The 13,082-nt window shown below is 34.3% G+C and overlaps 1 protein-coding gene across 2 annotated transcripts; it reads left to right on the top strand.

The window, feature by feature from the left end:
- Positions 1-2,444: 2,444 nt before the first annotated feature.
- LOC148842833 (uncharacterized) lies at positions 2,445-12,868 on the top strand. 2 transcript variants are annotated; one of them, XM_088957783.1, is made up of 7 exons: positions 2,445-3,227; positions 5,287-5,422; positions 7,335-7,416; positions 8,514-8,689; positions 11,813-11,950; positions 12,050-12,189; positions 12,484-12,868. In XM_088957783.1, exons 1-7 carry the CDS (start codon positions 3,110-3,112, stop codon positions 12,744-12,746), a joined length of 1,053 nt encoding a protein of 350 aa, XP_088813909.1. In that variant the 5' UTR covers positions 2,445-3,109; the 3' UTR covers positions 12,747-12,868. The 2 variants fall into 2 exon arrangements, with proteins under 2 accessions (XP_088813909.1, XP_088813908.1); XM_088957782.1 differs by having other exon boundaries at positions 2,548-3,227; positions 12,026-12,189.
- The last annotated feature ends 214 nt before the right edge of the window (positions 12,869-13,082 follow it).

A 13,082-nucleotide genomic window follows, 5' to 3' on the forward strand; every position in this document is an offset into this window, starting at 1 on the left:
ACAATTTTTCGTTTCTATTCTTTGGGAGAGAGAGAGAGAGAGATAAAATTAATGTATTCGAGGTTTGTGGTGATGACCCCACCTCTTATGGCAGAAACAAGAGAGTAAGAGATATAGAATATTAAGGATTGAGTCATATGTAAGTGCTTTGGACGTGGTAGTTTTAGACGATGATAATGATAGTAATAATATATCCAAAAATTTCTATAAATATATTTTTACTTTTTGTTTTATATGATTTTTGCTTTTATTATTAATCAAATTTATATTGCAAAATAGAAATACGATTACATAAACCCCTCATATAAATATGTGATAATCGGATCGAGTTGTGAAATTTCAAGTGTCATTGATAGGTTTATCTACTTGGTTAGATTATTCTTTTTATAAAATTTTTTCTTTTTAGTGTTTTTTTTTTCTGTTTATTTATCAAAAAATATAAGATTTAAATAGAAGGAATTGAATGAAATGAAAAGTAGTAGTTCAATTTACAATTTAAACCTCGCAATTAAATAGATACTGAATCCAAAAATGAGTATTTAGTCAAAAGAAAGTTTCACAATCTTATTTATATTTTTAATAGCAGTGTAATATACAATTATAGATGTGATCATTTTTTCTATATATTTATATTTTTGTGTAAAAATATTTTCGATATGTCACACCTACTTTTTTGTTTAATATGATAATTAATTAATTTTATACATGTGCCTAAATGTTTTTTTTTGCAAAATTTATGTGTTTTTTTTAATTTTTTAATTTTTACATTTTATTAATTTTTATTATTTACTTATGACATTAAATGTTGATGCATTTGACCCAAAAGTTGAACTATTGATCTTTGCCAAATAGTAAAAGAATTTCATGTTTGGTCGGTTATAAAACATGCATTTCATTTTCATTATCAATAAGAATAATTATTTTTATTATATATATATATATATTAATTTGATTAATAAAAGTAACATAAACGTGTCAAATTTTTTCTACATTTTTTTTTTTGTAATTTTCTATGTTTATTTTTATTTTAAAAATTGTAATACCTAACTATGACTTCATAGGTTTATCAATTTGATTCGAATGATTGAATTGCTTATCCATCACTTGGATAAAGAATGTTTTTGTTTTTAAGCTAGTTTTAAAATACATGAGCTTATATTGTTAAAAAATATTGGCATAGATCTAATTAGTACCATTTGTTGGTGAAAAATAACTTAAATATGATATTTAATAAGAGAAAATGGGAGTTAATACTTTTAGGTATAAGACTTAATGAGAAGGGATTAAATAAGGTAGAAAGTAATAATTGAAGTTACATTTTCAACCCTTAGAATTAGAGATGGATTAAATACACAAATATGGCCATTATAGTAGCCATTTAAGGTGACATTAAGGCTATAATAAAATGATTTTTATACATTTTTTGAAGAAAGAAATAGAGAGTAATTTTAGTCCCAAAAAGTTTCGCACTACATTCACACTTTTATATATAGTATAGATATCGATTAACAAAATGATATGGGTAAATATGGAAAAGAGAACTTTTATCATTGATCAAAGAGCAAAAGCAAAGAGCGTTTTTTTTTTTTTTTTGGGTATTCAGCAAAGAGGGTAAGACTGCATCTTTTATGATAGAAGATATATGGATATGTATGTATAATTGTGGCCCAGCTAGGTTAGGTATGGGCTTTTTGTTTTATTGATAGAGATAATTAGGTATGGGCTTTAATTTCCTTTTGATATCCATGGTTTGCCCACACAAACATGTGTTCACCATGAAAACACCTCTTTATTTTTATTTTTATTTATTTTTTTCTGTAGCAAAGCAAAACTGTCATGTATGAGTCCTTATGGATGCACCTATAGGCATGGTTGTTCATGAATCACTCCCCAACTTATTTGCACATGGCCTTTCAAGGAAACAAGCTTTGACACCATAGATATTGCCAAAGAAGTACTGGGCCACTACTATATTTGTAGCCTCTCCATTCACTTCTTGGTTAAAGGTATGTTTCTCCTACTTGAAGACCAAAACAAAATGACTTTGATGAATCAGGGTTATTTGCACTAATGATATACTATTGGTGACTGGTGTGATAAATAAGGGCTAGGATCCTCGGCTGCAAATGGATGGGATTAAATTTGAACCTAATTTGTTTAATCATGACCAAATTGGGTTGGATTTGGGAACGTGTTCCATTTATTAATTGGATCAAATTTGAGTATTACTTAATCCAATATGTTTAGGATTCAAGTTGATTGAAGAGAGATTATAAAAAAAAAGTTGATTAGAGAGAGAGAGACCCATCGTCCCATTTAAAAATCTAGATGTAAGGTTTTTTAGGATTAAGTGTGATTTGGGATTTAAACAAATCTATATGGGAATTTCGTGAGGTCCAGTGGGCTCGATCTCAAAATATGGGCCATTATTTTGGTTGTCCATTGGACCCCTGAATTTCACTTGACAACCAATGGACATATGTACGATAAAACAAAATTAAAAAAAAAAGGAAAAAAAACCTTGAATAGTCACTCTATAAGAACGAAGGGGCTTCAGCGTTTCACTTGCGCCTAGCCCTTTCAGAGTTTTTGTAAAATTTCGTTTGTTTTTCGTTTTTTTTTCTTTCTTTTTTTTTTCTCTTTAATTTCAATAAAATCGAGTTTCTTGACAGAGGGGTTAGTGGGGTGCGGATTCCAGCAAAGTAAGAAGATTAATCATTATTCGTATCGGAAGCGTTTGCTGCGTTTCCCACCTGTGTGATAAATGCCGCCATTTGTGATGTTTTCTGTATAAAAGATTAAATTTTTCTGCTATATATCTTTGATTGTTCTCTCTGACAATCACTCCGACCTTAGTTTCCTCCGTCTCCAGAAACGTCTTTTGCTTCTCGGTTTACAGATATAGTTTCTTCAAGGGAATCGGTTATACTTGTATCTTTTCTTGTGGATCGTTGGAATTCTCGAATCGTTGGGCTAGAGTTTTGAGTTCTTGAATTGGCGCATTTCTAATCAAGAATTTAGGGTTTTCCTTGTCGTTTCCACATTTTGCTTGAGAGGTTTTCCCCCCTTTTTTTCTGCTAGGGTGTTATAGTTCTTGAATTTGTCAGGGATGGATAAGAAAAAGGTGGCCGTTCCTCTCGTTTGTCATGGCCACTCGCGGCCGGTCGTCGACCTGTTCTACAGTCCTCTTACTCCTGATGGGTTTTTCCTCATCAGTGCCAGCAAAGGTAAACGTTTTTTTAACCTTTTAGACGGCTTCGATAGTATATGTTTTATTTGTTTAGATATACTTCTGCGATCTTTTTAGCATCTCACATTTTTAGTTGCTGATATTAACATTAAAGTCCTGATGCAATTGCTACGGGATTCTCTCAAAATATTTTGAACGGCAAATCGTATTGTGACGGGCTATTTTTGGCATCTCACTTTTTTAGTTGCTGATATTAACATTAAAGTCCTGATGCAATTGCTACGGGATTCTCTCAAAATATTTTGAACGGCAAATCGTATTGTGACGGGCTATTTTTGATATTGCCAGAAAAGATTCTATTCTGATGGATGTGATGGACAGATTTTCTTAGACACTAGTAAAATGGAAACTATCTGGTAGTATCAACACACTTGCAAATAACATCTGCTGTTTTGCATTTGTTAAGATGTACTTGATTCCATCCTGCTTACTTGGTAAAGAGCATGGTCGCATGTTGTTTATAGCATCAACCTGGGTTCAAAAGCTCAAAAATCACCCTCATTAACAATTTATTACTGAACATTCCCGACACTGAAATTTGCTCTGACATTAAGGTTTCAGAGTTCGTTTTGAAGTCTGGTGACTGCTTCAAAACACAGTACTTTTAGAACTCATCATTTATTGTAATTCTCTGGGTTTTGTTCATATTGGAACTTGATTTACATGTTGCCCTTTTCACTTTGATTGCACTTCATTTATTATTATTCAGTGTTTCTATTTTGTCTTTTTTGTTTAGGATATTTGATTTGAAAAACTGATAGGTACATCCTGCTCCATTACCAATTGATGTAGGTTTGGAATTGACCCAAGGATGCGATTAGGAGGGTAAATATGGGCTAAGAAGGGTTTAGAGATAATTTAGAACCAAAGGAAGAGGTCTGTTAAGTTTGGAAGCTTCTTGGGGCTTACTGCAAGAAATTGTAGGTTTGTCCCAAAATAGTGAAAAACTTCAAAATGAGGGAATAGGTCTAGGATTTGAATTTTTCAGTGAAACTTGGTAAGTTTTGCACAAATAGTTGTGGAGGGCGGCCAGGTTTTGGTAAGGTTTGTAGCATGTCTGCACAAAAGGATGAAAATTCTGGTTTGTGAAGGAAACTTGGAAAGCATTGACTCTGGGGTTCTAAGTGAAATTTTTAGATGAGATGTGGTGGGGTGAAATGTGAGAAAAATCTAGGGGGGGCATCCAAAAAGGGGAGCACATAGGAGATGGTTTGACACAAAAGGAAAAAAGAACTGTTGGAATGGTAAATTTTTAGATTTTAATGAAAAACAAAAGAAATTTTCCTGGATCAATTAATTTCAGTTATTTGGCAATGTTGAATGAATACTTTTTTGATGAGGAACTTATGGCCATTGATGGTTGTGATGACTGCTTGTTAAATGGGGAGAGGAAGATGTGAGAAAACTTGGAATCACTTTATGGGGGTGTCTAAATCACTCTAGGGTGTAAAAATCACTCAATGCACATTTCATAAGCTACAAAAATTCAAATACACTCAATTCTGTTTGTTTTCCACATTTTTGCACTTTACACACACACACACACACTATAGGGGTGGCCAATCCTTATATAACCAGGAAAGACAGAAATTACAGAATTGCCATTATGACCAAACCATGATGAGGCAAATCAAACTACTTAGCTGGACCTACAAGCAAGTAAAATTATCAAAATACCCCTATTGTTAAAAAATACAAAAGTAGATGCAAAATTTAGAGTTCCAGTTTTGGCTTCTTTGCTCATTCATAGTAAACAACACCTAATAAAAAAAGCTTAATTAGTTGTTTGGTCTTTGTAATGTTTGTACATGTCATACATTTCTTATTCTCATATCCAAATTTTGGATATTTTATGCACAGGCAATATCTAGGCATATTAAAAAAAAATCTAGGCATATTGATTAGTATTTTCTCATGCGGTGAGTTTTGACAATGTTTTGATTTGGAGCATCCTTTAGTATCTTTGTCCAATATATATTTTTTCTTTCTTGTCAAATATTCTTTTGGTGATATAGTAACACTTTGTTAACGACCAGATTCAAGTCCCATGCTTAGAAATGGGGAGACTGGGGATTGGATCGGGACTTTTGAAGGGCATAAGGGTGCAGTTTGGAGTTGCTGCCTTGATACTAATGCTTTACGTGCTGCATCAGGCTCAGCTGATTTTACTGCGTATGAAGACTTAATTTCTTTCTTTTTGAAGTTTATTATGTTGATTTGGATACTAGTATGTTAACTCATCCTTCTAACAAGGGCCTGCACTGTTTTTATTTTTTTGCTTTAGTATAGCAGGGGGTTGTCTGTTACACTTATTACAGGAATTTTGTGTACTCATTTTTACTTATTGATGATTGTAATTACTAATATGTTGTATGTTTTTGCCTGCTTCTCTTTTAGGATGTATTTCTCTTCTTGTTTCCTCCTCTGTGATTTGTTTTCTGCTGGTCCCCTTTGTTGTTTTTCAGTCCTTAAAATCTTATTCCTTTCTTGTTAGTCTTTCTGCACCCCCCCCCCCCCCCCCAAACCCACAAAAAAGGCACTTGATATATCAGGTAACCCACAATGTCCTGAAATTGTAATCAGATCTCTCTCTATCTATAAAGTGGATACTTGCCTTGGTTCCCATGAAGGTCATAAAAGTTTTTTGCATTACATCATATATGGAGGATGAACATCCTCAAAATTCTTGCATGCCTTGAACAGAGATATTTTAGGCCAAACCACACATCTCGCACAAAAGGGCATCGAACCAACATATGCCAAAGAATTTCTTGATGGGTTACCACATCTTGGACAAGCATGACCTTCCAGTAAATGATGCTTCTTAAGAGAAGACAACGTTGGAATTGCTCCTCTTAGACATTTCCATATAAAAAATTGAATCTTCGGTGGGGCTTCAAGTTCCAAATATTTTTGCAACTCACCTGAACTGAGGGATTTACTTCCATGGATTCTTGAAGAGCTAAATAGTAAGTGGATTTAACTGAAAAGCAGCCACTTTTTGATTTACCCCATGCTATTTCATCTTGAATTTGGGTCCAACTTAACGGAACTTGAAGGATAGCGTTTACTTCTTCAGCAGAAAAAGGCCTCTGAGGAGATCCACTTTCCAGGACTTTGTGGTCTGATTTATATAGACATCTACCTTTGAAAACTAAGAGTATGTAGGCCTTTCAGATTGGATTTTATAGGGAGCAAAGTTCGAAGCTTCTAAAAAGGAAGCTCGGGGGAAATAAACATTTTTAAGAACCTTTTCCACAAGGCGTCCTGATTTTTTTAATAAATTCCAGGTGGCCTTTGTTAAAAGAGCTTTATTAAAACATTGAAAATTTCTGAAGCCCATACCTCCTCTGTCTTTTGCTTGGCATAAATCTTTCCAAGCTACCTTGTGAATTCTCTACTCATCTTTTTTTGACCCCAAAGAAAATTTGCCATAGTGCTGTTTAGCTTTCTGTAGAAATCATTAGGCAAACAGAAATGCATTATAGAGTAGATGGGAGCAACTGATGCAAATACTTTAATAAGCACTTTTTTACCTGCTGGAGACAGTAATGCTCCTTTCCAAGTGTAACTTTTGACTGAATTGAGGAAAAAATATTTGAAAAGAGCTCAGATTTAGCCTAGTTTACGTAGGTATACATTTGTTGCTTTTTGAAGCCCCATTGGAACCTTACTAGGTCACCGGAATTTTGTAGTCTATTTTGTAAGGCCTCTCTAGTAAATGGTATGCACCAGGTATTTATACATTAAGAATTGAATGCAAATTCCTTGTTTCTAATAAGTTTGTTGGAAATTCAATTTTCTGTAGTAAACTTTTGAGGAAAAAACAGGTTATAGCTGGTTGTTGTTTATTGGTGAGACTTAATTTGTTTCAATTTAATGTTTTTTTTTTCTTGCAAATGTGCCTTTTTGTTTTTTAATTTGCGCTTGTTATTTAATGCTGGCAACATTATTTACTGCAGATATGCTTCTGTATTTGTTGCAGTATTGTTTAATTGAGCACATTTTTTTCTGGATAAGTAACTGAGCATGCTGTTTAGTGCCTCAAAAAATTAAGTGATTATTCTCATTCACCTTTTTGCAGTAAAATATGGGATGCACTAACAGGGGATGAATTGCACTCATTTGAGCATAAACACATTGTTCGAGCCTGTGCATTCTCTGAGGTAATTACGTAATTGGAAACATTTTTTTTTATTCCAAAATATATAGCTTTTGTACATAGTTGATTCAGCTTCTGTCATATATATATATATGTATGTATATTGTGGTTGCTTCCTTGTAGTAGAGTCCTGTAAGTATTTTGTTCGTTTTAAGATTGTATTACATCTTTGGCTTTGTACATGTGTCTACCTTTTTCTTCTCTTTTCAAGTTTAGATGTGTACAAGTCTACATTTTTTTTTACTCAGATTTTGCTGAAGTTGCTTACTATTTCTGAGATGTAATCTGAATATTATGTTCTAATGGATGAGATTCATCAAAAAAATGTTCTAATTGGATGAGCATACATCAATAGCTTCTTGCTGTGGACTTGCACCTAATACTCAACTGCCACTTTCCACTACACTGTACACGTAATATCTGATAAATTAATGCCTCTTGCATTTACAGATTAGATTGTAAGGTGTATACATGTGCCTTCGACATATATCTGTTTAGACATTCTACTTACCTTCAATGGTATGAAGTGACATAAAGTATTCGAGTTTGTGCTGGATTAATATATTGCACAAAGTCCCTTTGTTGATTTATGATAATAGTTTTAGGTATACTGGGAAATATGTTTTCTCTTATATTGTATGATATCCTGGTACATCATTTATAGAATATTCGCTTTGTTATTGACCTAGGAAAAGTTTTAAGATCATAAAAAGTTATCCAGTTAGGAAGATAGTTAGATTACACAGACTGACAGGCTGATCCAGGAATTACAAGACAATATGTGATCCCTTGCATACTAAAGTAAAATTTGGAGCATGTAGCATATGTTTAACCTGGGAAGACCCTTGCCACCTGCTAGATGATATGTAGAACTAGAGCCTGCACCTGGGACCTATGTGTCAATCTGCTGGCTAGTTTTAGTAGCTATAGGCTGGGTACAATGGATGGAATTTTGGGAGTTTTTTCTTATAAAAAATGGAAGTTTTCTTGTTACTTTTGAAGAGGAAAGTTTGTTGTAATCTATTAATGGGATGCACGCCTTTTAATTCTCTTTAGTTGTATATGTGCTTCTTATTATTAAGTTTGCTAATATTCATGTAGGATACACACCTGCTGCTCACTGGGGGGCTTGAAAAGATCCTTCGGATTTTTGATTTGAATCGTCCAGATGCACCACCCAGAGAAGTTGATAAATCTCCTGGTTCAATCAGAACAGTAGCTTGGCTTCATAGTGATCAGACAATACTAAGTTCCTGTACTGATATGGGGGGTGTAAGGTATACATATGTTATACCACGTTGGTGGTGTTAGCATTCTTATTTGACACTTTTGTTATCTGCAGAACATAGTATAATTATTTATGGAGCAATTTTTAAGAAATGACATAAAGATTTTATTTTGAAACACGTATAAACTTTAAGTTCTTGAGAAGATAATTGCATGCCGTATTTATGGATGTATTAAATTCGTTGTTGTTTTGGTTGTTGGATTCTAGAAGTTGACATGGTACTTGTCAAACATGGTAATTGATTTGGTTGAATTGGAGTTCATGTGCAAGGACATGCTAATTTGATTCTTGGATTGTGTTTGATCTACTGGTGACATATTCAAATATAATTTCTTGAAGCTGTGAGCGTGAAACTGGAAATGGTTACTTGGTTAACGCTACTTCTATGAACGTGCAGGACATATAAGCCTTAATATGTGAGAGTTCATAGAGAACTTGGACAGTTGAACATAGCTTTAGGCTTAGTTGAAACTTGGAAAGTTAATCATGGAAGTAAGTTTTGACTTTGGACTATGCTGGTATCAAAGAATTGTACTTTATATTATCCACAAAATGATGTAGGAAACCTCAAAACGAGTGGTTATCCAGTCCGTTTTCTCTACACGGGCCTGTGGATTGGGCCATCTGTTAGGCCTAATTATGGTCTTAAGCTGGGCCTTTATTTGGGCCTCCTGTGGGCTTGTTATTGGGCTTACATGGGTCCACACCCAAATGACCTGATTCTCTTGAAGGACAACTTGTATGCAAGAGAAACTGTTTATTGTCCTTCACAGCAACCCAACATGACATATTTGAATGACTTGGTTGCTAGGAGAATATTCAATACAAATTTAGGCATAGATTTACCATATATTTTCATATAAGTTAGGCTACTAGAGAGGCAACTTTAGTGTCTTTTAGTATTGGAAAGAGTTGTAGTCAGAGTTTAAACAGGAAAAATTTTCTTGTCTATAAATATAGTGGTAGTAGACCTAAAGAGAAGATTTTGGTTATTTTGAATAATAGATGTTTCTTTTGATTGCATAAATTGTTTTCGCCCTCACTGACCTATTATAGGTCATGTGTTAAAATGATCCAATGTTTTTAAACCTGACCTGGAAAAAAAACCACTTCTTTGTCTGGGTGGCGGGTCATCAGTTCAACTATCCGGGTCAAATGGGTCAACCTATTATGACATCATAATTTATTAACAAAAATACAAAAATAAATAAAAAATACAGAAAACAGAAAATTACAGAAAAATTACTGATAAAAAAAGAAAATTACAGAAAAATGGGCATGTTTCTAATATTATATATTGTCATAATATTAAACAAAAATTTGTGATGAATGGGAATTACTGTTATAATGATGGAAGTGGCTAAAATACAAAAAAGAAAAACAGAATTAATTTTTGACATGTTAACTGCTGACTGGGTGAAATGGTCCAATGGCTCATCTGACTGGATCACCGGGTTGTTAACTGAGTCAACAGTTTTGTGCAGGTGAGTAGTTCAGGGTGAAAAAACCCCAGAAATATGGATGGCTGGCTGGTCAACCAGTCTAACTGTCCCATTCAACTGTGGGTTGAAAATACTGGCATTTACTTGTAACCTTAGTCAGACTTGGGCCATTTATTTCAAGATTCCTTTTTTTCCCTGCCCTATCCAAGAGGAGAGGATAGCAGCCAGTTTCATTAATACTAGATCATTTCATCGCAATCGCCTGTATTATATATAGAGTTTTAAATTTAGTGGAGATAGACGTGGAAAACAAATTTAAAAAGCAAAATGACCCTTGTATCAGTGCCTTGACAATTAGGCCCATAGCAGCTCTTAAATACAAGTAAATTGATTTCTTAGACATTTCTACACTGTATTCGTTATAATATAAACATTAAGTTAGTATCCTACTATCCTCTATTTAAGTGTGAGGTTTGCATTTCTTTCCTAAAGGCATCCATCTATGTCTTAATTTTACTAGCACGGAGAACTGATTTTCTGATACCTTTAACCATATCAATACTTTGAGCCTTGGCAATTAGTTATTCTTTTAGTTTCCAGTCAAAATGAATAGATAAAGTTCCCAAAATATAAGTAAATAAAATTTACCGATTAGTTTGGACTTTGAAATGACATGTTTATGTTTGTAATAATCTGTGTATTGGTACATTCGTATTTTGATATTATTTTTAGAATGGTGACAGGGTAGAGGCAGAGCAGAACACCTCCTAACCTCATGCATTTGGACAAAGGGGTCTTTTTAAGTATCACCCACTTGTGATTTAAGGCCAATAATATTCTCTTAGTTTTAATTTCTTTGATACCTCATTGGTAATTATCTGTTTAGTACATGCATTTACTTTGGGGGGAAATTGCTTGGTGAAATGGTAAAATCTCAGGCTGACAAGTGTGAGAACACAAGTTCAAGCCTGAGAGGTAAAGAAGCAAGTTTGCTACCCAATTTGAAGAATTTACACTGCATTGGGCCCCTTTCAAATTTTGACAAATTCTCAAACTAAGCCTGTCCAAGTTTGCATCCCTAGAGAGTGTGACACTGTTTAAAATTAATGCCTAGGGTTAGGTCCATATCCAGTCTGTCCCCTGTTTGGATTAGGATTTACGAGTTGAATGAGGTTAGAAGGAAAAATCACTCTTAAGGATTTCCTCTAAAAGGTCTGAGACTTTGTCAATGGGATATGCTGCATGCTTTCACTGTGGTTTCCTTTTTTTTCTTTTTGGCAAACATGGAATGTGCAGCCAGATTTTTCAATCTTCTGCCTGCATTAATTGTTCTGCAAACTTGGAATCCACAATCTTCTATGGTATCGTTGCCATACCATATAAAACACTAACACTACGCTAGCAAATTTGCATTATTTATGACACCTATATATTGTCTTTCATATGCTAGCAGTATGATAGAAATTAAAAAAAGTCTACTCATCTATTTGGGTTCATTGGATAGCTAAGAAAATAATCAAATATTTCTTTTGGTAGAGCTAAGAAAATATGAATTGCGAACCCAAACCAGAATGAGGTGAACTAGAAAAAACCGTACAATATGGGCCTTGCATTTGTATGGAGTGGTTTTTATACTTTTACCTATCCTAATCTTCTTGTTGACTTAACAGATTATGGGATTTGCGGAGTGGCCAAATTATCCAAACGCTTGAGACCAAGTCCCCTGTGACTAGTGCAGAAGTGAGCCAGGATGGCCGGTACATCACAACTGCAGATGGATCTACTGTTAGGTTTTGGGATGCTAATCAGTAAGTTCCAGTTTGTATTGCCTGAAAGTCCTTGCTTGGTTTGGTTTGGTTTATCAACTTGCATAGTTTTACAAGAAAAATTTGCTTGCTTGCCTACAGTTTTGCATTGGTGAAAAGTTATAACATGCCATGCACTGTCGAATCAGCATCACTGGAGCCTAAGCTTGGCAACAAATTCATTGCTGGTGGTGAAGACATGTGGATACATGTCTTCGATTTTCATACCGGTAAAGAGATTGGTAAGTGTTTTTAAACTTGCAATTTTTGCTAATAGGATTTTTTTTTTAAATGAATGGAACATGATTTATGGCTACACTTAATTCAACCAAGTCAAGCTAGCATTTTTCTTATTTGGACATTGCTACATTACAGATGTTTATTTTACAAGCTAAAAGAATAACATTTGGTTCCTGATTTATGGCTTTGGTCACCCAAATATTCAAGTCTTCGCTTTGACACGAAAGAATTGCAACTCCCCTCACTTTTTTGGTTTAATTTAGTCATGGTGGTATAACCTTTGATATTGGATGCAGGATGCAACAAGGGTCATCACGGACCAGTCCATTGTGTGCGCTTTGCACCTGGAGGTGAGTCCTATGCATCGGGGTCTGAAGATGGAACCATTAGGATATGGCAAACAGGTCCTGCTTGTCACGATGAGATTGATACAGTTGGAGCAAATGGGCCAACAGGGAAAGTGAAGGTAACAGCAGATGAGGTTGCACAGAAGATTGAGGGCTTCCATATTGCCAGGGATGGGAAGTCTGAAGAAAACAAAGAACGAAATGATGCCTGATATTGCTTTCTAGCGTCCTCTCCTGATAGGTTGTTTGTAAGGATATATGGATTAGCTTTTGCTGACCTACGATACCCGTCTTTTTTCTTTTAAATAATGAATGAAAACATTTTTTTTGTACACTTTGTTTATTTTTTTTCGATCTGATGAATGCTTCATGCAGTGTAGACTTAGGCTGCGTTTGGAAATGATGCAAATGGAGTGTAAATCCCAGGATAAATTTGCACTCTGGTTCACTTTTGCCTGTGTTTGGTAATATTACATTTATGCATTGATAAATGACAGACCAATGCATATTTACATGAATTAAATTTGCATTCAAGTGGGCTTTTGATA

The sequence above is a fragment of the Nelumbo lutea genome, chromosome 8 (genome assembly GCF_056320005.1).
Source record: "Nelumbo lutea isolate HS-2025 chromosome 8, American lotus-T2T, whole genome shotgun sequence".
NCBI classification, from domain to species: domain Eukaryota; kingdom Viridiplantae; phylum Streptophyta; class Magnoliopsida; order Proteales; family Nelumbonaceae; genus Nelumbo; species Nelumbo lutea.